General features: G+C 59.4%; 1 protein-coding gene across 1 annotated transcript; it reads left to right on the top strand.

Moving 5' to 3' along the window:
• The first annotated feature begins 10,354 nt into the window (after positions 1-10,354).
• Positions 10,355-24,919, top strand: PRDM12 (PR/SET domain 12). The gene is made up of 5 exons (XM_027035540.2): positions 10,355-10,858; positions 12,689-12,879; positions 14,293-14,448; positions 23,059-23,170; positions 24,510-24,919. The coding sequence occupies exons 1-5, from the start codon at positions 10,636-10,638 to the stop codon at positions 24,917-24,919; spliced, it is 1,092 nt and encodes a 363-aa protein (XP_026891341.2). The 5' UTR covers positions 10,355-10,635.
• The last annotated feature ends 120 nt before the right edge of the window (positions 24,920-25,039 follow it).

The following is a 25,039-nucleotide window of genomic DNA, read 5'->3' as shown; positions in this document are numbered from 1 at the left end:
TGTTCAAGGCAATCCTATTTCAAGCACACCGAGAAGGAGTTTGATCCTTTGTGTCTCGCCCTCTCGCATCAGATTCTCTAATCGGGACCCCCTGGGAAGCAGGGACCTGGGCCCCAAACTGTCCCAGCTGTACTCACTGTAGCCACTTTGTTGAGTTCCCACGACACTCCAGAAAAATCCATGTACCTTCAGTTCACTGCGGGGGAGTCAGATGGGAGAAGGATGACAAGGGGGGGCGCCTGGGCGGCTCGGTCGGTTGAGTGACTTCAGCTCAGGTCGTGATCTCACGGTTTACAGTTCCGAGCCCCACAATGGGCTCTCTGCTGTCAGACCAGAGCCTGCTTGGGATCCTCTGTCCCCCTCTCTCTGTCCCTCCCCTGCTCACACTCTCTCTCAAAAATAAACAAATAAATAACTGTGGTACTTTTTTTTTCTTTTTGCAGTGTTTTAATCCGTGTAGATAGGCAACTATCATAATTGAAAGGATACTGCTTAGTAATTAATTAGACTGTAAGAAAAAAACTCTACCACAAAACCACCTCCCTAAGTGATCAGGGTCCTAGAAAATGGTACTTTTTAAATGTCGCTTTTCATTTCTTTGTCGCTGGTTTTAGAAAAGTAGTTTTTAAGTTTCTTGACCTGGATTCCAATGACTTTATTTGAATTCCTTATTAAGTCTAATAGCTTGTAGATTCGTTTGGATTTTCTTTGTTCTAAATCATGTCATTCACGAATAACCGTGGTGTTATTTTTTTCCTTTCCAATCTTTGTGCCACTTAAAAAAAAATCGACTGTTTCACTGCCCTGTCCAAAGCCTCCAGTACACAGTTCAGCAAAAGTTGTAGGGACAGGGCATCCTGGCTGGTCTCATCCGTAATCTCGGCGGGAACACATTTAATAATTCGCCATTAATTATGTTTGCTGTCCATTTGTTATACACACTTTTTATCAGATAAGGGAGTTCCTTCCTGTTTCTGTTTTATCATGACTGGGGGCCAAATTTTTCAAATGCTTTTTCTGCATCTAAAGAAATCATCCTATGATTCATCTCCTTTTTAATATTAATATAGCAAATTACAGTGATTGTTCAATATTAAACCAGCCTTGCATTCCTAGAATAAACCTCACTTGGTCACAATCTGTTATCAATGTTTCTTGTATATCATTGGATTAAATTGCTAACATTTTTCTTTGGAATTTTTGCGCATATATTCATGAGAACAACCCATCTATAATCTAAATCGTAATTTAACCCATTGTAGACCCACAACATGTTGACTTGTGCTACTTAATAGCTCACGACTCATTTCCATCTGGCTATGCCGTCGCTGGTCACATTCCTGATGAGGGATGTTCTAACTCTGGACTGTGCTTTGAATATGGGCCTCCAGCAAAATCATACCACAAGGTTCATTACTGAGTTCCAGACTCAGATGCCAGGCAAGGCTCCAGCAGACAGACCACCTCGCTGTGGCCAGGTTTATCACATCAGATATTCCTTCTGCCCCATCGCTCTTTCTTCTCCTTCCAGGACTGCAATTTCGCATCTGTTACACCTTTTAATTGTCCCACGGTTCTTGGCTATCTTGTTGTGTCTTTCATTTTTCTTTGCTCTTTGCACTTCCGTTTGGTAAGTTTCTGTCAACATATATTTAAGCTCCCTGATTCGTTCCCCCGCCACAGCCAGCTTACTGATGAGCCCGCCAAAGGCATTTTTTCATTTCTGTTACAGTGGCTTTTTTTTTTTTTTAATGTTTACGTATTTTTGAGAGAGGGAGAGAGCATGCGTGTGCAAGAGAGAGTGGGGGGAGGAGGAACAGAGAGAGGGAGACACAGGATCCCAAGCAGGTGCTGTGCTGACAGCAGAGAGCCCGACGCGGGGCTCGAACTCACAAACTGTGAGATCATGACCTGAGCCGAAGTCGGACGCTTAACCGACTGAGCCACCCAGGCGCCCTTCTGGTGTTCTTAACTTCTAGCATTTCCTTTCGGTTCTTTCTTAGAGTTCCCATCTCTCTCCTTACATGCGTATGTGTTCTCCCCTTTGCCCACTTTTTCTACTAGAGTGCTCAACATATTAATCATAGTTATTTTCAGTTCCTTGTCCGATCATTCTGGAACGGGGGTCATACCTGAGTCTGGTTCTGATCATTGTTTTGTCTCTCCAGATTGTGTCTGTTGTTTGTTTTGTCTTCTTGTTTTGTTTTTGCCTTTTGGCATGCCTTGTGATTTTTTTGCTGTTGAGAGCCAAACCCGCTGTAGCAGAGAATAGGAACCAAGGTAAACAGGCTTTTAGCGTAAGGAGTACGTGAGTCTGCCTACGAGTGAGGCTATGTCATATTTGCTGTAGTTGCCAGCGTCTGTGGTTTCGAATTCTCTTAGTGTCTCTTCTCACCTCCTGTCTTGGCTTTGGGCTTCCCTGCACACTCCTTCTCAGATAGAACCTTGCAACTCGTTTAGCTGGGATCACCACCCCCACACAGATGGGATCACCACCCACATCCTGGAGCTCCTGCCGGTGTGGAGGAGGGGAGGTCCAGGAGACTGGGACACTCTACAGTTGCTCAGTGGCAGGTCCGTCTCTTAGTGAGCCTGGCGCTCAGGGCCGCTTCTCCAGTCCAAGAGCTTTTCCTTGCCTGCCTCCCACTCCCTTCTCCGGCTACTCTACTCCCCGCAAATTCTTGGAAGCTCTGTCTCCTGCCGAAGATGTCTGATTGTCCATTTGTTTTCCCTTAGGTGAGACAGGAAGTCTGGAGGGAGCTGGAGGGAGGGGAGACTTCCCCTCCCCAGTTTGGGATAAGGCTCTGGGTGAATTTCACCAGGACGCCTCTCCCCTCCCCATGCCAGCGGCACTAGCTGGTCTCTTCTCAGATCTCCTCCTGGAGAACCTGGTGGGGTTCCTGGAGGTAAAAAACCATGGCTCCCCCCACGTCCACACTCAGCGTCCAGCGATCTGTCAAAATCGCCACGATGTGTTCCTGCACCTTTGTGGCCCCAGCAACTCTGCTGCGGGTGAACACATCCTGCCCGTGACTCGCCAGGTTCCCCATCTCCCCAGATCGCTGGGCAACAGTTGCCTTTCAACCTCAGGCCTCCAAAGGGTCTTGGAAAAATTGCTGGTTTTCAGTGTGTCCAGCATTTCCCTTTCCTTTTTCTTTTTTTTTTTTAAACACTTATTTTTGAGAGACAGTGAGAGACAGGAGGGGCAGAGAGAGAAGGAGACCCAGAATCCAAAGCAGGCTCCAAGTTCTGAGCCGTCCGCACAGAGCCCGATGCGGGGCTTGAACCCACGAACTGAGAGATCGTGACCTGAGCCGAAGTCGGACGCTTCACCGACTGAGCCACCCAGGTGCCCCCAGCTTTTTCTTATTTGTAAGGACTACAGTGGTGACGTCTGAGTTCTCGACATGTCGGGCTGAAACTAGAAGTCCTCTATCTGTTCTCTAAATCGGATTTCGTCTTAAGAGTTCATCTGGAGGGAGCACTTCCCTGCTCGACACACATTTAAAGCCGCCGATCTGGGTACGTGAGGGTGCAGTTTCGCGCTTCCTGATAGGACGTATGGAGCCGGCATGGGGCACGGTGGGCCGGTGGCTCTACGCACCCCCTTCATGAGAGTCGTGAGGAGCAGGAGGACGTTCCCGCCAGCTGGAGGACGAGGACTTGAGACTCGGGTTCCCTGGCTGACACCTCACCGTGTGCCTGGGATCTGTGGACCCGCCAGCTGGCTCAGGAAAACCTCAGCATCCCGAGCATCGAGACCAGGTGGGTCCTCCGCAGCCTCTCTGTGCTCAGACCGGGCTAGCTCAGGGCAAGTGCTCGGGAGACGCTGGGTGAACTACTTTACCTTCAACTCAAGTCTCCAGGGACCAGCCTGCCACACGGTGGGTGTGCGTTGAATATAGTTGCATAATTAAAATAAATACACGACGATCTGAGAGTCTGGAGTGTCCAGGAGCCTCCAGAATAAATACAATTTGGGACCTACTGGGTATGTGAAGCAGTAAATTTCCGCTTTGTTGTAGCTACAACTTATTTAACTGGTCTTCAGATGAGCCTATCGTCTCTAATTGCCCAAAGTCAGACTCTGGACAGACAGGAGGGGAGAGGCTGGAGCCGGTGAGCGGGGGGAGTATTAGCGGTGCGAGTACATGCATTTGGTCTTGCTTTTCAGTGTCCCTTTGGCCGTAGTTGGTACCCACCCAGTGCTTTCATATTTCCCACATTTCCAGGCGTGGCCACGTGTCACTTTCAAGTGTAGTGAGGTTGCTAATATTTTCTGTATATGAAGCACATTTTCGATCCTATGACCTTTCCATGCATTATGTCTTTTATTCGGCAGGACAGCCCTCCCACCGGAGGTTCTATCATTATCCCCATTTTGCAGATGAAGAAACTGAGGTTCAGAGAGGGGGAATTGGTGCCTGGGCTCCAGACCAGTACCTGCTGGAGCCAGGATTGGACTCACATCCTTGGGTCCTCGGGGCATATCCAGATGGTCCCAGAGGACCCACCGGTTGCGTGGTCTTTGGAAGCAGGAATGACAGCCGCAGCTCACTCACTGGGCCCATCAGGTCTTACGACACAGGCAGGGTTATTGTTCCCACTTTACAGATGAGATCCAAGCCACGCGGACAGAGGCATCGGGGCCACCAGACTGGCCATGGTGGCCCCCCACCCCACCCAGCCTTGGAAGCTGGTCTGAGAAAGCAAGGACTGCGGCTGCCCTGGTCACGTGGGTGCTCCAAGGCTTTGTATAGAGCCAGGCACACGGTAGCCACTCAATAAATGTTTCTTGGGCAAAAGAATGACCAGAGCCTTTGGGATCTCCGTGAGGCCAGGTACAGTGTGGATGGCAGCCAAGGGGATAATTCTCTGCCCCAACCCCCTCTGCTCCGGGGGCATCCCAGGCGGACAGCAGCAGGTGTAAGAGCTGGGAGGCAGGCAGCTGAGAAATGGAGGAAGGCCAGGCAGGCCGGGTGCCACGGGGGCAGGGTCTCTGGAAAGGAAGATGGTGTGGGGTCCGGGTAGTTCTTTCGGGCTGTCCCAGGACCCACAGGAGGGGCAAAGCCATCAGAGTTGAAGGGCCATGCCAGAGGGCCTGGAGACACCCACCTTCCCCAGCCAGCCTCCTCCTCTCTCCATCCTGCCAGCCTGCTTCCCACGCCCACCCCCCTCCTCTCACACACACCCGCCCCCGTGTCTCTGTCCCTAGCCTCCCCAGTCCTCCCTCTTCCTGCTTCTGGCCCATCTCTCTAGCTCTCAAAAGCCGCAGGCACTTTGGGAATCCCTGCTCGACCTCCTCTCATCTCTACCGGTCCCTGTGTCTCCACGTCGCAGACTTTAACTTTCATCTGGACCCTTCCATCTCGGCCTCGCTTGGCCTCAGTCTCCCTCCGTCTCCGTCCCTCGCCGCCTCCCTCCATAAGCCTGTGTCCAACACCCGCTCTCGCCGTGCCTCTCCTGGAGTTGTAGCTCCCCTGGGTCCCGCTGCGCCGATTGTCACTCGGACTTGGGCGCTGGCATCCTCGGGGCTGGGAGCCCGAGCGCGGGCGTTGGGGGCGGAGGGTTCTGGAAGGCGCAGGGAAGGGGGGGGGGGGTCCCTGCCCTCGGCGCCCAGCGAGACTCGCGTGCCGGTCACCTGGCGTCCGGGACGCCGGCTCCGCTCAGACGTGCTCGACGTGGGCTCCCCGGGGCGCGCCTTTGTCTCTCCCCGGCCCGGGAGGCTAATTAGATTGAGGGGGGCGGGGGCGCCGTCCCTATTCAAGGCGCTGCGGCCGCCGCTCCGCCCGGCAGCCCCGGGCAGGCCAGGCCCGAGTCACGTCCATCAAAACCGTTTCTACGGGCCCGCGCCGCCACCCCACCTCGCAGCCCGTCGGGCCTTTGGAGGCGTCGGCGGGGGCGCTGGAGCCCTGAACCGTCCCGCGGGAACGCGGGCCGGGGGACCCGCGGGCCCCACGGGAGGAAGGAATTTCCCTGGGCCACGGCGGGACTGGGACCCGAAAGACCGAGACTCAGCATGGGAGAGAAATGGGAGGAGGAGGCCGAGAGGGTGTGAGAAGCCGGCGAGGGGGCCGGAGCCGGCGAAAGAGGAGAGCGCGCCGGAGAAGGAGGGCGGCGCGGGCGGGGGGAGCGCGGTGGAGGGGAGCGGCTGGAGGAGCCGGGACCCCGCGTGCGGGCGCGGAGGGGTGGGGGCGCCCGGCACGGGGAGGCAGGGAGAGCCCGGGAGGGGGGGAGGGGGGCGAGCCGCGTCGCGAGGCAGCCGGCCGCGCGGGCCGCTCGGGGGGCCCCGCCGCCGCCGCGGGGCTGGGGCGCAGGGGGCCGGGGGACCCGGGTAGGGGGTCGGGACGCGGCGCGACCGCATTCTTCGCCTTTTCTTCCTCGGGCTCATTCCGGCCGATCGATACCTGCGCGGGACCTGCCCCCGCCGCTAATATCTTTTTAATGAGTTCGCGGGGCTTAGAGCGAGCGCGATCTGCCCTCCAGGGTGGATTTTCCCCCGGCAGATGTTTCGGGAGGAGGAGGCGCGCGGGGGCCCCCGGGAGGGGAGACAAATCTCTCCCTCCGAGGGGCGAGGGCAGAAGACTTTCTTCTAAAGTTCAAAAGAAAGACGGGCTTTCACTCGGCCCCCAAAAATGTATTTCCCGGCGGACAATGGGCTCCTTTCTGCGCCTCGGAGGGCCCGCGGGGCGGGAGGGGCGGGGACCCGGGCGCTCGGCCCCGCCTGGCCGACTCGCGCCCCCCCTGCACCCGAGTCGGGGCGGCTGAGTGAGGGCGCGGGAGCCGGGCACCCGGCTTCCCCTCGGAACGCCCCGCCGAAGCGCGCAGTCTGGACCGGGGCGCCCCCGGGCTGAGCAGGGGCGCAGAGGCGAGAACGAAAGCGCCCTGCGGGCCGGGCCGCGGGGCCGGGGGGAGCCCTGGGCCGCCCCCCACCCCGAGTCCCTGGTCTCGGGGGGGTGCTGCCGCCGGGCCCCGAGGGGCGCGCGCCGGTGCGTCGAGAGGGGCTTGGGCCGTGGCCCCCGTTCTCTCCACGCTCCGCTCTGTGCGGGGCAACAGGTAGATACGAGCCGGTCTCGGGCGGCCGCGGGACCCTGGGTCCCTCTTCACCGGCGCCGGGCCGGCCACCCCTCGCGGGGCTCCCCTGCCCTTGCTCCCCCCCCCCCCCACCCAAGTGTCCCTCAGTCCGTGGGTCCGTCGGCCTGCCGCCGATCCCTCTGTCCACTCCCGTGGGCTCCGGGAGAAGGGGGAGCCCAGGGCACGCGGATGACCTCCGAAGAGACGCGGCCGATTGATTCGTTCCGCCCGGAGCCTGGGAGCGTGAATGGGGGCCGGGGCGACGACGGCGGCGACGGCGGCGGCGGCGGCGGGGATAAAGATGTTCTCCCCGCGAGGGGGAGGAGGCGCGGGGCGGGAAGCGGGGCCATTCACTCCTGGCCCGGCCCCTCGGGAAGCTGCGCCGAAGAAAGAGGGCCGGGGCCTATTCAAGCCCTACGAGCCGCCCACAATGGACCGATATACTGGGGGCCTCTCTATTAACGCCCATGAATATTAAAGAGATCTCGGAACAGCGGCCCGCAGGCGGGAGGAGGGCGGCGCCTGCGAGCTCGGGCCGGGCCAGGGTAGGGTAGGGGGCTGCGGCGCCGACACACTCCTCGCCTGGGCCCCGCGAAAAACCACGCGGCTCATCCGCGGAGAAACTCCGGAACGTGCAATGTCTTTCTTCCCTCGCATTTCAGGGCGCGGCCTTGCGCCCCGACTCCAGTGGGCCCTGCCCTTTCCCTGGGGCGCGTGGTTCAGGCGGGTCCGGGGCTGGACCAGAAGCACAAAATTTGAGAGCGCACGGCGGAGGCGCGCGCGGGGCCGGCGGGCGCACGAGCTGGAAGGCAGCCCCGGGCGCTGCTTCCGCCCCACCCCCCGCCCCCAGCACCGCTCCCCGGGTTTTCGGGTCCTGGGGAAAGGAATCGGGCTCCCTAGGCGCGGTCCGAACCCTCAGTCCTTTCACCTTCTGACCCGGAGCTGGGGTCCAGGTCCCAAATGCTGCGCCCGTGGTTGGAGGTACGCACAGACCCGAGCGAGGGCTTTTCTCCCGGGAGGGGGGGGGGGTGTGGCCCGGGGAATTGGCAAAAATCCTCCGGGCTTTCAGAGGAAAGTGATCTGACCCAGAATGGGGCAAGGTGGGAAGGAACCTCAGTTCGCAAAGTCCAGCTTAACCCGTTGTGCAGACAGGGACACTGAGGCCCAGACAGAAAGGTTGTCCCAAGGACGTACAGAAGCCCTCAGCCTCCTTTCATCTCCCGGCGGCGCTCTCCGACGTGGTCTCCTAGGCCCGGGCGCGTTTCCCCCTCTACCACGTCCTCGCAGAAGCTAAGGTCCAGGCGTGAGTGAGGGCACCCAGGCTCGGACTGCGTCGGCCCCCTCCCACAGAACCCCCGGTTCAAGCCTGAGCCGGTGTGGCCCTCCGGCAGCATCTGCAAGGGACTCGAGGTTCCGGGACCTCGCCTGCGGGCTGCGCTTGCTCCTCTGCAGCGCTGCCCTCTGCTGGCGCCAGGCCCGACGGTCGCGCCTTCTGCCCGGTGCAGCCTCCTCTGGGCATCAGCCTCCAGGCGCACCCGGGCCCTGGGTCTGAAGGCCTGCGGTTGCCGCCTTCTTTACCCTAAGCGCGGATGCGGACACCGGGATGCCGGGGACCACTGGCCCGCACTGGGCAGGCGGAGGCCGGGGGTCCACGGCGGTCAGGTGCGAGGATGGCCTACCGCAGGCCAAGACCCCACGGTGGAAGGAGTTCTTTGCCAAGGGGTGGGGAGGGCAGTGGCCTCTGAACGGGAAGGCCAGGCCTCCGACCTTCCGCGCAAGTCCCCCGTGCTGCGCAGGAAGCCTGGAGAGTCCCATTCCTCCAGCTAATCCAGAGCCCAAACCATGCCCCCAGAAAACTCGGCTCCGTTAACGGAATCTGAAATTGCAGGGAGGGAAGGAGGTGTCCCTATGATGCCCCTCCCGCGTCTAGGGCTGGGGTCGGGGCTTGAGGCTAACCCCAGAAGTCGGCAGAGCCTGCAGGAAGCCGTGGCCTCGTCCGAGGCTCAGCAGCTCCTCGTCTCCGGAAAGAGGCCGAGAGACACCGTGCTGGCGCTGCGGGTGCCTGGGAACCTCAGCGCCGAAAAAGCACCCTGGTGGAATGGGGGAGGGAGGAAGGGAGAGAAGAGGGAGGCCAGAAGAGAAAGAGAGAGAACTAGGAGGCCGGAAGGAAGGAGTGCCCAAGGCTGTGAGCCTCCCTCGGTGGCAGCCCAGCGGAGAAGCTGGGAGGCCGGAGCCTCAAGCCCCGCGCACACCGCAGCCTCGCCTGGGGCTGCCAGCGGTTTCGGAGAACGTTCGCTTTGGAGCCCGGCTGCTCCCACTCACTGTCCGGGGACCCCTCTCAGCACCCCCTCCCCCGGTGCTCATCAGAAAAGCCTATTCTGGACAACGCGCGGCTAGGGGGGATTTCCGTCCCTAGCCCCCCGAGAGGCGGGAACCGGTCGCCCACGACGCCGTTTCGGGCAGGGCGGCCCCAGCGTTGGCCGCAGCCCCGCCGCGCAGCCCGTTCCGCGCGAGGAAGAGTTTCACACTCGGCCGCGAGCAGCGAGCCGGGCGGGAGGAGCGGCCCGTTTGAAGCGAAGCGCCCGGCTCCAGCAGCGCCGTCTGCAGCGGGGGATCAGCGCGGCCTGCGTCCTGGGGCCTGGAGCTCCGGAGAGCCCGGGCCGGGCCGGGCCGGGAGGGCCTGGGAGCGGAGGGGAGGGGTGGGGAGGGGAGGGGAGCGCCGGGCCCGCAGGGCCGGGAGGAGCTGCGCAGAGCCGGCCTGGGACAAGTGGGTGAGCGCGGGGCCGGCGGGGCCCGAGGCCCAGTCCGGTCCCCGGAATCCGAGCGAGCCTCTCCGCGCCCCCTCCCCTGCTCCGTCCCCTCCTCTCCTCGCCGCGGGCTGAGCCTCCCTCCCAGCCCTGCGCTTCCCACGGGGAGAGGAGGAGGAAGAGGAGGGGAGGGGGGGCGAGAGAGGAAGGGCCGGCGAGGGGCGGGAGGAGCGAAGAGGGACAATTCGGAGCGGCCTGCGCGCCCCCGCCCCTTGAGCTCTCGCGGCGAGGGCTCCTCGCGCCCGGCCGGGTACAACAAGTCTGTCCGACGTCAGGGGGTCATTAATAACCAATTAGGAGGGTCACTGCGGCTCCTATAAAGGCGCTGAGATTTTGCCAAGGGGAAGACCGTCCGGGCCGGGTGTGCGAGAGGCGAGCGCGCGTCCGAGAGCCCCTCGCCGCCGTGTCTCGGCAGCCACCCGCCTCCCACCCGCCCCGCACCCCCCGCACCCACCTCCGCCTCCACCCCCGTCTCTCCGGCCCTCCGCGCCGCCTCTGCCGTCTCTGCTGATTCCTCTCCCTCTCCGCCTCGCTCCCCCTCGTTCACTTTCCTCGCAGCCCGCCTCGCCTCCCGCTCCCTCCTGCGTCCTCCCCCTCCTCCTCCTCCTCCTCCTCCTCGTCCTCCCCCTGCTCCTCTTCCTTCTCCTCCTGCAGCACAGCCCTCCTCTCTCGCTCCTCCGCTCCCCTCTCACCCGCCGCATCCCCGCGTCGGCCCGGCCGTCCGTCCCCGGCGCCGGCGAGCCCCGGGCCGCCCATGATGGGCTCCGTGCTCCCGGCGGAGGCCCTGGTGCTCAAGACCGGGCTGAAGGCGCCGGGGCTGGCGCTGGCCGAGGTCATCACCTCCGACATCCTGCACAGCTTCCTGTACGGCCGCTGGCGCAACGTGCTGGGCGAGCAGCTCTTCGAGGACAAGAGCCACCACGCCAGCCCCAAGACGGCCTTCACCGCCGAGGTCCTGGCGCAGTCTTTCTCCGGCGGTGAGTCGCGCCGTCGACGCCGGTCGGGTCCCCTCCTCCCGGCGGCCCCGGATTCCCCGCCTGGCGACGCCCGGGGCGCGGCCGGGACCAGGGGCGTCGCGGCAGCTCGCGCCAGCCTGGGCGCTGCAGGTGCTCCGCGGGCCTCAGTTTCCCGGAAGCCGAACCGGGGCGCGAGCGGCGAGGCCCGGGCGGGGCGGGAAGCAGCCGTGTCGAGGCTGCGGGGCCCGGCGCCCCCAGGCTCCCCCCCCCCCGCCCGCCCCTCGCCCCTTTGAGCCGGCGGGTTCCCGGCATTTAAAGCCTTACTAGGCGTGTAATAGCAGTTGACTCAAAAAGAAGGGGTTTAAAATTCATTTAGTTAACTTGGGCTTGACCCGCGAAAGTTCCCACTTAAACCGAGAACTTTAAAAGGGGGGGGGGGGCTGGGGAGGGGGCGGAGGGCGGGCGGGCCGGGAGAGAAAGCCGCGGAGGGAGCGAGGGAGAGAAAGAGAGAGCGAGAAAAGTTTCTTTTCTTTAAGATGTCTCAAGTTCTTACTCCTCATTCATCAACCTGCAAACAATATCTTTCCCCGCCGCTGGCATCTCTGCGCGTCGCCCTCTCTTCCCCCGTGACGATTTCTGTTCCTCTCTTAATTTACCGTGCAGACTAATTCCACTTCCATTCACGCTATGTCAACCATCTAATCCCCCCTTTTTGTAAGGGGAATTCCTCGGCCCCTTTTAAACAAGTCCCCTCCGCACTGAGCTACAATTTACTGCTACAGCATTCTTCCCGGGCTAATGAATTTAGAATTAGCAATTTCTTTCGAATGGAGCCGAATGAATGCTATCACTTTAACAGCGTGACAAATTGCCGGCCGCGCCGCAATGGACACCGTTTAACCCCCCCTTTCAGCCGGCCCGCTCGCCGGCTACTTTCCCAGGTAGCTTAGAGGGGAACCTTGTAAGACATGGAAAACGCCCCTGTGCGCCTGGCCGCCCCCACTCCGGCTGCCGGGCCCGGCGGGGGGACCCCTCCCCGGGGGGGCTGGGGGCCTCCCGGCTCTGTCCCGCCCAGAGGGGCGACTTCAGGGCTCGCCTGGATCCGGGCGCCGCCCTTTCTGGCGCCCCGGATCCCCGGCGCGGAGGGGGACCCAGGCGGGCCCCGGGTCACACGCAGCCCGCCGCAGCCCGAGTTTCTTTGGACCTTCCGCCGCCTCCCGCAGCCTGCGGTCTCTTTCCAGCGCTGTCGCCAGTCCGCCCCGAGGTGCGGGGCCTTCCGCACCCCGAAAAGCGTGAGAGCCGCTGGCCGCCTCCGGGGTCCTTCCACGGCGCCCTAGGTTCCGTGCGGGGAGGCGCAGTGAGCGCTGAGTGCCGGGGCCGAAGGGCGGTCTCGTCTTGGCTACCGCCTCCTCCTGGGAGCTGGCCTCAGTTTACCCATTTGTAAACCCGCGCGCTGCGACGGGCACGGTAGTTCTTGAACTCTTCCAGGGTGGAGGGCAGGGAGGTTGTGGATGCTTTGAGAATTAGTGAAGAGACAAAAAAAAAAAAAAAAAAAGGAAGGAAGAAAGAAAAGAAAGAAGGAAAGAAAAGCGTCCCTAGAAATGAGCCCCAAAGCATCTCTTGCTTTGGAAGGTACGGAGGGTCCCCCGGTTGCAAATGGAGGAGACTCCACCCTGCGCCCTCCACTCCTCCGCGCGCGCACACACCCCCGTGACTTCTGCAGAGTCATTCCAGGGCGGGCCTGGGGTTGGTCTGGCCAGGCAGGACGGGCCTGGGTCCCTGGTGGGGAAGAGCCGGCCATCCCCTGCCTCAGGCTCTGACCGGGTCCCCCTGCCCCGGCGGCGGTCACAGAGGTGCAGAAGCTGTCCAGCCTGGTGCTGCCGGCGGAGGTGATCATCGCGCAGAGTTCCATCCCCGGCGAGGGCCTCGGCATCTTCTCCAAGACGTGGATCAAGGCCGGCACCGAGATGGGCCCCTTCACCGGCCGCGTCATCGCCCCGGAGCATGTGGACATCTGCAAGAACAACAACCTCATGTGGGAGGTAGGTTCCAGCCGGGGGAGAGGGGCTCGGGCGGGATCCTGGAGTCAGGCAGACGCCGCTTGGTCCCTGGCGCCCCAGCGCTCCCTGAAGCCCGATCCTGCACCTGTATGCCTGAAGGAGCCTCCCCAAACCACTTGCGGGAAGGCCATTGTTTGGAAAATCTGACCCTCCACCCCCCTGGCCAACCCTTGGGACTGTTGTTGGCCCCAACTCGCAGAGGAGGACACTGAGAGAGAGCAGGAGAGGCCGATGCTTGCCCAGGGTTTTGCCGACTGCTGGGAAGGGAACCCGGAGGAAGCTGCAAGGAAAACCCCTCAGAGCCACCCGGCCTGGGTGTGAGGGTGGCCAGCATGGAGAACCACAGGAGCTGTGGGTTCTTCCTAGGAATGGGCTTCTCAGCCCAGGCAGAATGATGACAACTGGAAATGAGCAGGGACAAACCGGTGTTGAGTCAGCTTTCCAGGTCAGGGGCCCACATTCCACCAGACTATCTCAGCAGCCCTATGAATTATTATTCCCATTTTACAGAAGGAAACTGAAGCCCAGAGAAGCTTCCATTCATCCCAGGCCCTCTGACCCTTCTCTCCTCCGCCAGGGAGGACAAAGCCACTCCCCCAAACAATTCCGCCTCCTGGGGATCCCGCCCCCCCCCCCCCCCCCCCCGCCCAGCAGCTGCCGGGGGTTCGGAGCACCCTCTCCCTGATCTCATTCCCCCTCCCTCCATGGATCCACCCCCCAGCCCCCACCTCACCGTCCCTGGAGGAGCCCAATATGACACATCTTGCTTCTGGTCACAGGAGCAGGAGGAAGGGAACAGGGCGATGGTCCAGACGCCTCTCCTGACCTCACCTCCTCCCTCCCTGGAGGCCTGGGCCAGTAGTTACCGGTCCCATTTGTTGCTAGGTTAGCAAGCTGGGGTCTAGCTTGGTCTCTGACTATTCTTGGTAGGTCCCACAAGGGGGGTTAGGCCAGGCCAGGGTGTCACCGTGAGCCAGTCTTCCCTCTCCAGGCTCCCGTGTCCCCCCCTCTGAGGTCCTGGCCAGTGCTCTCTGCTGCTTTGAGGAGCACCTCTGCATCCCCAGGGGGTTAGCTGGATACCACTTTGTCCAGTCGGTGATCCCTGGAGACCCTTCTCTTCTGGAGATGGGGAGCCCATGGCAGCAGGGGCCGTGGGGCCCGGGAGACCGACTCCCTGCTGGTCACTTCTAGCTGCCTGGCCTCCGGAAAGTCACTGCGCTACTCAGAGCCTCCCTTTTCTCAGCTGGAAGACTGAGATGAGAGCTGCTTCCCCTTCCTGGGGCCGTTGCGAGCACGGGGAGAGTATGTGTGTGGATCTGCCGGGCCTGGGCCCGGCCACAGGTGGCGCCTGCGACACAGCCTGCCTCACTCCGTCCCTCATTTCCCTGCGGGCAGGTGTTCAACGAGGACGGCACGGTGCGCTATTTCATCGATGCCAGCCAGGAGGACCACCGGAGCTGGATGACCTATATCAAGTGCGCGCGTAACGAGCAGGAACAGAACCTGGAGGTCGTCCAGATTGGCACCAGCATCTTCTACAAGGCCATTGAGGTGAGCGTGTGTCCTGTTGTGTAAGGAAGCGTGGGGCGGCCGAGAGAAGGTGTGCAGGCAGCCGCGTCCGTCCCGGGAACCGCAGGGGATGGAAGGGTGTTGCCTTCGGGCCCCGCTGGCCCTGCTCGGGCTGTACGACCGGGGCCCACGCATCGCGGTCCCTGGGAGCACGAACTTCGTGGCAGGTTTCCTGCTGTGGATCAGAAAGGACAGAACTTGTGACTTGATGCCCTTGTGGATGTCACGAGCACCTCAGCGGTGAGGTCCTTGGCTAGCTGCTTAGGGTGTCCTGGGGTCCAGAAGCCAAGAGATACGGAGAGCAAGACGCGGGAAGGCAGCCTGGGGAAAACATCTGAATGGGAGGGAGGGCACTGTGTCTGCGGCATTTTAGCTCCTTGTCCTGCTCGCGTGGGATGCTCATGACATGTGGATCACGACTCTGGTCTCAGCTACCACGTATTGATCCCTTGCTGTGTAAGGCTTCTCCTAGGCTATGTGTATGCATCCTCGTTTATAATCCTTGTGCATTTACTCCACGAGGGAGGATTCCACGAGGAGGAAGCTGGGTCTCACTTGGTGGCAGACGGACTCAGGAGCTCTCACCAAGCCTTGTGGGGGCAATGTTAGTGCGAATGCCCGTGTGGAGTGGAACTTCTTGGAGGCGAGAGAAAGGGAGAGAGAGCAGACACATAAATATCACATCCCATGGTTGGGGGTAGCTAAGCCAGACCCAGGTCACGGGAAGGTTCGGGAGGATGGGAAAAGGAGGTGTTCCCAATAGGGAAACGCTTGGGCAGAGGCAGAAAAGCTGACGGTGTATGGGGAGGGGCTGACGGCACAAAGCAAGCCAACTGGTGGCCGCCATGATGGCCATGCTGTCGGGACCCTCCCTGGACAGTGTCCCTTGGTAGGAAATTTGCTTACCATCTGGCCCGGAGTGGAACAAGCTGTCCTCCTTCCCCATGGCAGATTGGTGGTAAGGGCTGTGTGTGTGGGGGGGGGGCGGGGGGACAGCAGGGGGATGTTCCCCCCACACTTGTTTGGACCTCATTCTTCCACTCCGCTAGCGGAAAGGGGCAGTGTCCCTTAGGGTGGGGCTGGGCTTGGTTGAGTTTTGGAGGACTCTGAAGGAGAATGATTTCCCTGTAGTCCATTTTCTCCCAGGGACTCGGAGCCCCAAGTCTTTCTAAGGCCTGAGGGGCACTGGGGCTTAGCAGCTTCTGGAACCGGGGTCCAGTTGTCCCTCCGTCACCAGGCTCCAGGAAATCTCCCAGAGATGACAGCAGGATGGTCTTTGCCTGGGTACTGGTGTGGCCGGGAGTGGGTCCCAGCTGAAGGGTGGGCCCTGGTGCGGGGGCCAGGAAGTGGAGGGGGACCAGGAGGGTGAAGCGAGGTGCAGTTTCTGGACTGGGGTTCAAGTGAGGGGGAGCAGCATGGGGCTGCGTGAAGGTAGGGCTGAAGGTGGCCTAGGCCCAGGACAGAGGTGGCTGCTGTGACCATGTGGCTGGGCCACCACTCTGTGGGAACAAGGACCCCCTCCCCCCCCCCACCAGCTGGCCTCAAATTGGCCTCGGGTGTGGCTGAACCTCACTGCCAGCAGAGAGCACCCCCTGCATCTTCACCCCTCCCACCCTCCCAGCCTCACTCGCACATCCTCCTACTTGCGCACTGAGTCCCGGCCATCCCGCTACAGAAGAGACCGGGGACGCACACCCTTCGTGTTCCTCGCGTGCACACATAACACGAGCACAGGTGCACACGCGCGTGCGCATGAGAGAAAATAGGAACGTTCACACGATTCGGGCCAAAGGACTCCCGGCTGGGACAGACTCGGGGGCCTCTCAGTCTCATCTCCCGGTGTGGGTGTCCCTGCCCAAGGCTCACCAGAGTCAGGAAACATCAATAGAAATTTCTACAGAAATTCCGAGTCAGAGGGCACAGTGGCTGAAGGGTATCTCCAGGGAGGAATCTGAATTTATAAGATCAAAAAAATAAAACCCTGCATTTCATCAGGATTTAAGGTGAGAGAAAAGGATAAGGGGAAGGAAATCGTATCACATATGATACTGTGAGCTAAACAGCACTGGTTTGCCGTTAATGCTTGCCCAGGGTTGGCAAGCCTACGGGGGGGACTGTTTGGGTGAGGGACAAGGAAACACAAAATGTCACTTTACTTTCATTTAAACTTAAAAAAAAAAATGTTTATTTTTGAGAGCGAGAGAGCACATGAGCGCAGAAGCAGGGGAGGGGCAAAGAAAAAGAGGGAGACACAGAATCTGAAGCAGGTGCCAGGCTCTGAGCTGTCAGTACAGAGCCCGATGTGGGGCTCGAACTCAGGAACCGTGAGATCATGACCTGAGCCGAAGTCAGACGCTCGACCCACTGAGCCACCCAGATGCCCCTCATTTTACTTTTAATAAATGAAGCTGGACACCTTCCTCGTGATGGCAGTCTTCTCAAACCATTGTGTGGCAACGTGAGATTCCACTTATGGGACCTGCACACCCCAGGTCTGGACGGGGGTGACCACCCACCGTGCCTCAGGGCGGAGGCCAGCGCTCCCTGGCCCTTCTAGGCTCCACCAGAAGAAATTGCTGCTCCCCCGGGCCACTCCCCGAAGCCTCTGGAATACGTGGGCCATTTGTTCTGCGCGTGTGTGTGAGTCGGCCGAGGAGCTGGGCCTTGGCCATGATCCATTGTCTTACTCTTTCTGTCAACTCAGAGCTGCTGTTTATTTTCTGTAACGGGAACCTATTACTTGCCCCCCAAAACGGGAAGGAACATCTTTCTGCAATAAACAGCATACACGGCGGCTGCCCTCAAAATCCCCACAAATACAAAATAGTAGCCCTCCAAATGGGGCTGGGGTTTCAAGGCCAGCCAGTCGATGGAGAACCCCCAGGCGGGTTTGGCATCTGGCTGCTATTCCTGGGCCATTCTCCTCGTCAATTTGGCCACAGAAGCATTTACTGGAACGTCAGGTGCCTAAAATGACATTTCTAGAAAGCGCCGGGCACATAGCAAGTGACCACTCAGTGTTGAGCAAGTAAGCCTTGCTGCAGGGGATGGGGGCCTGGATCTAAGGTCTGAGCAACTTTTTACGAATCGAGACCTTTCAGCTCTGTGAGACACTATCACTGTCCCCTGTCCCTGTCTTATTATTTTTTTCTAAGGTTTATTTACGTATTCCGAGAGAGACAGTGACAGTACGAGCAGGGGCGGGGCAGGCAGAGAGGGAGACAGAGAATCCCAAGCAGGCTCCGGACTGCCAGTGCAGAGTCTGACGCGGGGCTCGAACCCACGAAATTGTAAGATCGTGACCTGAACCGAAACCAAGAGTCGGATGGATGATCCGCTGACTGAGCCACCCAGGCACCTCTCACTGTCCCCGTTTTAATGATGATAAAACTAAAGTTCAAGGAGATCGCAGGAGGTTGGCGAGCTGTGATTTGAATCTAGGCCTGTCTGACCGCCCCCCCCCCCCCAAGGGCAAAGCTGTTGGTCACCATGTCATGGGGCCTCCCTGGCCAATATGTATTTGCTGGAACTCTATTAATTGGTGTGTCAGGACATCTGTGGCACAATGGAAATTGATATTCGTCCAGATGACACGGAGATCCTTCTAGACGAGGGCTTTTGCGCCGCCCGGGGAAAGGGAGGGAGGGCCTCAGAGCCTCCTGGGAGTATGTTCAATAGTGCGGCATAAATTTTTATTAGGAAAACAACCCCAAACCGGTCGGCTTCCACTTACAATAAAAATTCAGAAATGGGGCAGAACAAAACTTCTGGGCTGATAGGGAAGGTTAAGAAGCACAAGTTGAGAGGGGCGTCTGGGTGGCTCAGTCGGTTGAGCGTCCAGCTCTTGATTTGGGCTCAGGTCACGGTCCCAGGGTCATGGAATTGAGGCCCGTGTCAGGCTCTGCACTAAGCGCGGAGCCTGCTTAAGATTCTTTTTCTCTCTGCCCTTCTCCTCTCCTTGCGCACTCTCTCTCTAAAATAAAATAAAAATTAAGAGCATGAGTGGAGCGATTATGTAATTTGTCAAGGAAACACTCAGGCCCCGATATTCCCCCCAAGTCTTGGCAACGTAGATTTTATGGTACGCGACTCGGTTTCTTTGGGAATGATTTGCTTTATTGTGTGTCCTGAGCCAGCGCCTAATGTCCAGAAAAGTGAATAAATAGCTGATTCTGGTTCTCCGGGCTCCAGTGGAGAGTCCTGCCAGGGCCACGCCAGAGTGTTGGCCATAAGACACCACGGAAGGATCTGGAAGGCCTGACGGGCACCGTGGCTGTTCTTTGCTCTCAGGCGGTCAGCTGCCGGGACCCTGGGAGTCTGTGGACAATGGCGCCAGGATCTCAGGGAGGAGGCTACGGGTCCGGTCTGAGGGTCTCCTTGTCTCCGTCTCTGGGGTTATTGCATGAGGGGTACCAGTGAGCAAACGGAGACTAGATGTCCAGGTCAGGGGCTGCTGCTGGCTTCCCAGAGCTCGGGAAAGATCTGAGAGGCTCCACTTCTGACCTTCCCTAGTGCTGGTGGCTTCTCCAGATCCGGCGAGCTGTGTCGTTCCCAATTCCAGTAGATTCTTCTTCAGAGATTTTCTTTCCTTTATGTATGTATATGTATATGTATATGTATATGTATATGTATATGTATATGTATATGTATGTGTGTGTGTATGTGTGTGTGTGTGTATGTATATATATAGCTTGAAAGTAATATTTGTTCATTGCTTTTCTAAAAATCCGCTATCTCATCTAGAAAGCAGAATTCACTCTGCTCCTCACGAACCTTAAGTCAGCATGTTTTAATCGTCTCAAAATGACAAACCCTTCTGTGGAAAGAAGCGTAGAAAACTGGTGACGGTGGCTGGCCGTCCAGGATGGGAGGGAGAGTTACTTTTCGTTATAAACCCCCCCTTATGTGTTGACACGTTTTGGTCAATGTGTCTGCATCGTGGTTTCAATTTCTGAAATTAACTAGTAAAATTAATTTTCGGACGTTGAAAAAATGTGTTGGTAAATACACGCGTCACTCTGTATCAAAAGTCGATATTGAAGCTCTTATTTAAAAAATAATATTCCTGGGGCGCCTGGGCGGCTCCGTCGGTTAAGTGTCTGACTCCTGATCTCGGCTCAGGTTGTGAGCTCACGGTTCGTGAGTTCAAGCCCCGTGTGGGGCTGTGCGCTGATGGCGTGGAGCCTGCTTGGGATTCTGTCTCTCCTTCTCCCTGCTCCTCCCCTCCTTGTGCTCACTCTCAAAGTAAATACATAAACTTCAAAAAAATTTTTTTAAATAATATTCCAAACAACCATTTTTAAAATAATTTTTAAATGTTTGTTTATTTTTGAGAGACAGAATACAGGCCAGGGAGGGGCAGAGAGAGAGGCAGACACAGAATCCGAAGCAGGCTCCAGGCTCCGAGCTGTCAGCACAGAACCCGACACGGGGCTTGAACCCACAGATGTGAGATCGTGACCTGAGCCAAAGCCCGATGCTCAACCGACTGAGTCACCCAGGTGCCTCTCCAAACAACCATTTTGAATAATAATACTCAGAATCTGTGCAGTCCCAGATGTTCTTGGCTTCTGGTTCCTCGCCATTGTTGTTGTCGCGTTCATTTTTGATTTAATAACAATCGCTATTGTCTATTACAAGGAGAAGGCTGGTGTTGACTTAGATACTTGATTCCTACACTGAGAGTCTGGAGGTAGAGGCGAAGATCAGGGCGACATCCGCCGGGGGCTTGCTGAACTTCCCATGCACATCACTGCCCTCCCTGGGGGTGCCCCCGCCCCAGCCAAGCCGGAAGCAGTGGCCCGATCTCGGGCTCCCGTGCTTGGCGCACGCGGCCCCAGCCTGTGCTCTTGTCGGGTCACCGAAGGCAAAGCCACCAGTCATCCTGGGTTTTCACTGTGCCAGCGGCCGGAGCCACACTGCAGGCTCTGTGGGGACCACTGGGGGACCTGATGCTCCACGGAGCGCTGCCAGCTTCCTGAGAGGCTGGTGGGCTTGGGGAAAATTATAACAAGCGCTCCTGTGTCCGTCCACCTCGCCAAGGTTTACGGGCGGGGCTCCGCGGAGCCCTGACCCCGTGAGACCAGAGCAATGGTGCTGTCCCTGTTTTACAGTCGAGGAAACTGAGGCCCAGCGACGGAAGGCAAGCTGCCCGCGGTCACAGGCTCGGCAGCTAGGGAGCCCAGGTGGCCCCTGACAGCGTGACTTCAGGTCCTGAGTCAGAACCCTCTGCGGGAGTGTCTCCTGTTGGGACAGTCTGACGGGGAGCCTGTTGCTTTGGAAGCATGATTCTGGAAACGGAAGCTAGGAGTCGGGACGGTGTGGGAGATGACTTACGATCAGAGTGTCAGAGTTGGGGGACCTCAGGGCTCATGTTCCCCCACCCCCTCATTTGAGGAGACAAGCTGAGAGAGGCCAAGGGCTGGCCTAGGGTCACACAGGGACCAGATGGCGGAGGACCCATCCACACCTTCCCTCAGAGAGCAGCCTTCTGACAATGAACTGATCTTCAATTGTTCTAGTTCCAACCTCCTCTTTTCTAGGGGGACTCACAAAACCTCCGTCTTCTCTGACCCCTTTCCAGCAGGGCCTCCACCGCTGTCCCGCTGACTTCTGGGACAGCGGCCATGACTGTGAATGACCTTGAGGACTGTCCCTGTGGTGCCAAGTTCTAGTCTGCCTGCCTTCTTTGAGGCACCACCTAATTTTCCTGGGGTTCGGGGGCTGCACTTTCCATATTCAAACCCTGGCATCCTCTGCTTGGTTTCTCGTCACTCACTGACCCTGAGGGCTCGACGTGATGCCCCATGGGTGGGGGCGGGGAGGGGGAGCTGTTGGGAAGGGACCCGGGGACCCCGGGCTGAGTCTTAGGAGGACGCAGTGACGAGGCCCCTCACACACTTGCCCTCTCCCACTCCTCTCCTTTCAGATCGAGCAGAGCTGGCTGGTCTGAGGGTTGTCCCAGCTCTGACCGGGGGAAGGAAGCGGTGGTGGCCAGAAGGGTTCCGCCTGTGGTGGGGGTCTGTAGGCCAGAGCCCCACGGAAGGGGCGGGGCCCTCTCTGCCACCAGGGAGCCCGAGGGAGGGGGCTCCTATCCTTGCGTGATTCCAGATACCCCCAGATGGTTTCCGTGTGACCTTTGGTGCTGCAACTCCGTTTAGATGGTGGACGACCCATGAGGTGAACAAACCACTTGCTGCCTGGGGGTGTCCAGCTTTCTCTGGGAAGGTCAGAGAATGACCCACGGGCTGAATGCCAAAGTCAGCTCGGGGGGTGCAGGCTTGGGAGGGTGGGGCCCATCTCCTCTTTCCTTTGTCTCTCTCTCGCTCTAAGATTTTATTTTATTTTATTATTTTTTTTATTTGGGAGAGCACGAGCAGGGGAGAGGGACAGAGGGAGAGAGAGAAAGAACCCCAAGCAGGCTCCACCCTGAGCACAGAGCCCGATGCGCAGCCTGATCCCACGACTGAAATCAAGAGTTGGACACTCACCCAACCGACTGAGTCACCCAGGCACCCCTTTTAAGATTTTATTGTTAAGTAATCTCTACACCCAACGTGGGACTCGAACTCACAACCCCGAGATCAAGAGTGGCATGCTCTACTGACTGAGAAAGCCAGGCGCCCCAACTCTCTCATCTGTCTTAGTTGCCGGGGCCTGAAGATTCCCCGATTGGGAGGGGCTAACTGGCTGTCGCCAAAGGCCTGGCGGGCCCCTTGGGATGTCCCCCCCTTCCTCCGGAGTGTGGGGTTTATGGTTAGTGCCACATCAGGCCTTCCACAGCCTCCCTGGACTGTCCAGGCCTTCACCCCTTCCCTGGGGCAGGTTCCTCCCCCCCCCGCCCCCCCCCCGCCCCAGGGAGTGGCCCTGTCATCATTTGTGAAGTTCTCTCCCATAGAAATGGATTTTAGGTCCATGTGCCCCAGTATTTCCTGAGGTGAGGGTGTCTCTCAATCGGAATGCTTCTTTTCTAGCATTTGCCGTGTGCAAGGAGTCCCGCAGAGACAGTGACAGGGACAGAGGCACGTGTGATGTGGTGCTGCCTTGTGGGCGCTTTGGATGAGAGGCGTTGCCAGAACATTTTCAGACAAGATGTAACCAAGTCCCCTAGGGTGCCCCGCAGCCCACGCTCCTGGGGCACACCTGCCTCAGCCCTGCAGACCTGAGGGCTGGCTGACTCTGGTTCCCCTCAGTAAGAAACGAAAAGTTTTCTGGCCTACCTTCTTCCGGAACTTCTACTTGCTACAAGGCTTCGTTCTGTTGCTGCCAGTTCGGGAGCTCTTACGCGGCTGGATGGCAGCTGTGTTCCCCGCAGCGGAGCCCGGACAGAGATGGCGAGAAGGCCTGGGCTGGGAGAGGGAAGCAGAGGGCCAGACGGAGCATCCCCCGGACTTCTATGTTTGTGCAGCTCGCTGGGATGCCTACGGTGGCTTTCTCGGGGCTGACACTGGATCCACATCTCCATGGCAGGCAGAGGACAGCTGCCTCCTGGCTCCGGGGCAGGGGGAGCGGGGAGGGGGGATGTGCAGACACCCTGAGTCTCACACCTGGGACCGCGGTCTCCCTAACCCCCTCCTGCTTTCTTCCCTGTAGATGATCCCTCCTGACCAGGAGCTGCTGGTGTGGTATGGAAACTCACACAACACGTTCCTGGGGATCCCTGGTGTGCCCGGACTAGAGGAGGAGCAGAAAAAGAACAAGCATGGTAGGTAGTCTCTATGAGGCCACGATAAACCCAGAATGAGAGTGTGTGTGTGTGTGTGTGTGTGTGCGCGCGCGCGCGTGCGCATGTCTTTGCGGCAGGGAGGCTCCTGGCCTCCAGGGATCCTGGTTCCATCTCCAGCAGTATTGAGCACAGGAGACTATTGGCCCAAGCAGGCCGATGCCCCTGGAGCTGCCCCCCGTAGTCCCCGCATGAACGGCAGTGTGTTTCCTGGACAAAATAAATGATCTGGGGGCAGGTTCCGTGGGGAGACACCAGAGAGGCAGAGAGTGTAGCGCAAGGAGCAGGGGGCCCAGCAGTGGGAGCCTGGATTGAGATCCAGCTCTGCTTTACCATCTTGCCTTAGTTTCTCCATCTGTGAAGGCAAGATGTTGGGCGAGATGATCTTTAAACTGCCTTCCAGCTCTGGCGATGTACATGCCCCTCTGTCCCCGGTGTAGGGCCTGGGGCAGGTGCTTGGTATAAACATGCTGATTGAAGGTGGGGCAGAGTGTGCCTTGCCTCCGTGGGTTGTGGGGGGGTCACTGGTCATCACGATAGAGACCACTTGCACAAGACCTATTTCATGCCAAGTTTATCAAGCTAAACCTTTTATAGGTTATCATCCCACTTGGGTCCTCCTAAAGCCCTCGCGAAATGTGGTCATCTTTAATTTGAGAGGACAAAGCTGAGACCCTGCGCTGCGGCTAATGTTTTGCAAACACTAATTTCTCTGATCCTTACAGCAGCTTCTGGGGCCGATGCTATTATTACTTCCATCTCAGCAATGAGAACAATGAGGCGCAGTTCCCTGGTACATAACAGGCACCCAGGAAATATCTGTGGGATGAATAAATGGCATTTGGGGGGCCTTTTATGGAAGACAGTCATTTATAGAAGGCTACTTTGAGCCACGTACTTCCCATATACAGGCTAAGGGAGGTAAAGTGCAGCTTTTTGTGATCATCTGGCCAAGTTGTGCATAGCCCCATGAGGTCGTAGTAGGTCCCCGTTTTACAGTTGGGAACGTTGAGGTTTCGGAGGCGAAGTCACTAAGGCCTCGAGGTCTCAGCACAGTCTGGATCCAACTCCTATCTGACCCCAAGCCAGGCTCCTTGACGCCCCTCTCATCCCGCCCACGGCTCTGCTCCGGACCCCGCACCCGCCCGCCCCGCCCCGAGCCATCCGAGGCGGGGCCGGGAGGAGGGCGCGCGTGGCTGGGGGGAGGGGGGGTGCGCGCGTGCCGGGCCGCGGCGGCGCGGGTCGTAACGAGCCTGCTCTCTCCCCTCCCTCCCCCGCCCTCTCCCCGCCTGCCCCCCCGGGGCCCCGCCCGCGCGGCCAGAGGACTTCCACCCGGCGGACTCGGCGGCGGGCACCGCGGGCCGCATGCGCTGTGTCATCTGCCACCGCGGCTTCAACTCGCGCAGCAACCTGCGCTCGCACATGCGCATCCACACGCTGGACAAGCCCTTCGTGTGCCGCTTCTGCAACCGCCGCTTCAGCCAGTCGTCCACTCTGCGCAACCACGTGCGCCTGCACACGGGCGAGCGCCCCTACAAGTGCCAGGTGTGCCAGAGCGCCTACTCGCAGCTGGCCGGCCTGCGCGCCCACCAGAAGAGCGCGCGCCACCGGCCGCCCAGCGCCGCGCTGCAGGCGCACTCGCCCGCGCTGCCCGCGCCGCACGCGCACGCGCCCGCGCTCGCGGCCGCCGCCGCCGCGGCCGCGCACCACCTGCCGGCCATGGTGCTGTGAGCGCCGCGCGCGCGCCCGCGCCCGCCGCGCGCGCGCGCCCCGCCTCCCGCCTCCCGCCCGCGCGGCGCGGGCCGGGACTGCGCGCTCACTCCTGACTCGACCCCGCCCCCCCTCCCCCCC

The sequence above is a fragment of the Acinonyx jubatus genome, chromosome D4 (assembly GCF_027475565.1).
Source record: "Acinonyx jubatus isolate Ajub_Pintada_27869175 chromosome D4, VMU_Ajub_asm_v1.0, whole genome shotgun sequence".
Taxonomy (NCBI): domain Eukaryota; kingdom Metazoa; phylum Chordata; class Mammalia; order Carnivora; family Felidae; genus Acinonyx; species Acinonyx jubatus.
The sequence above is the reverse complement of the archived record's forward strand: the minus strand, read 5'-3'. Positions and strand labels throughout refer to the sequence as shown.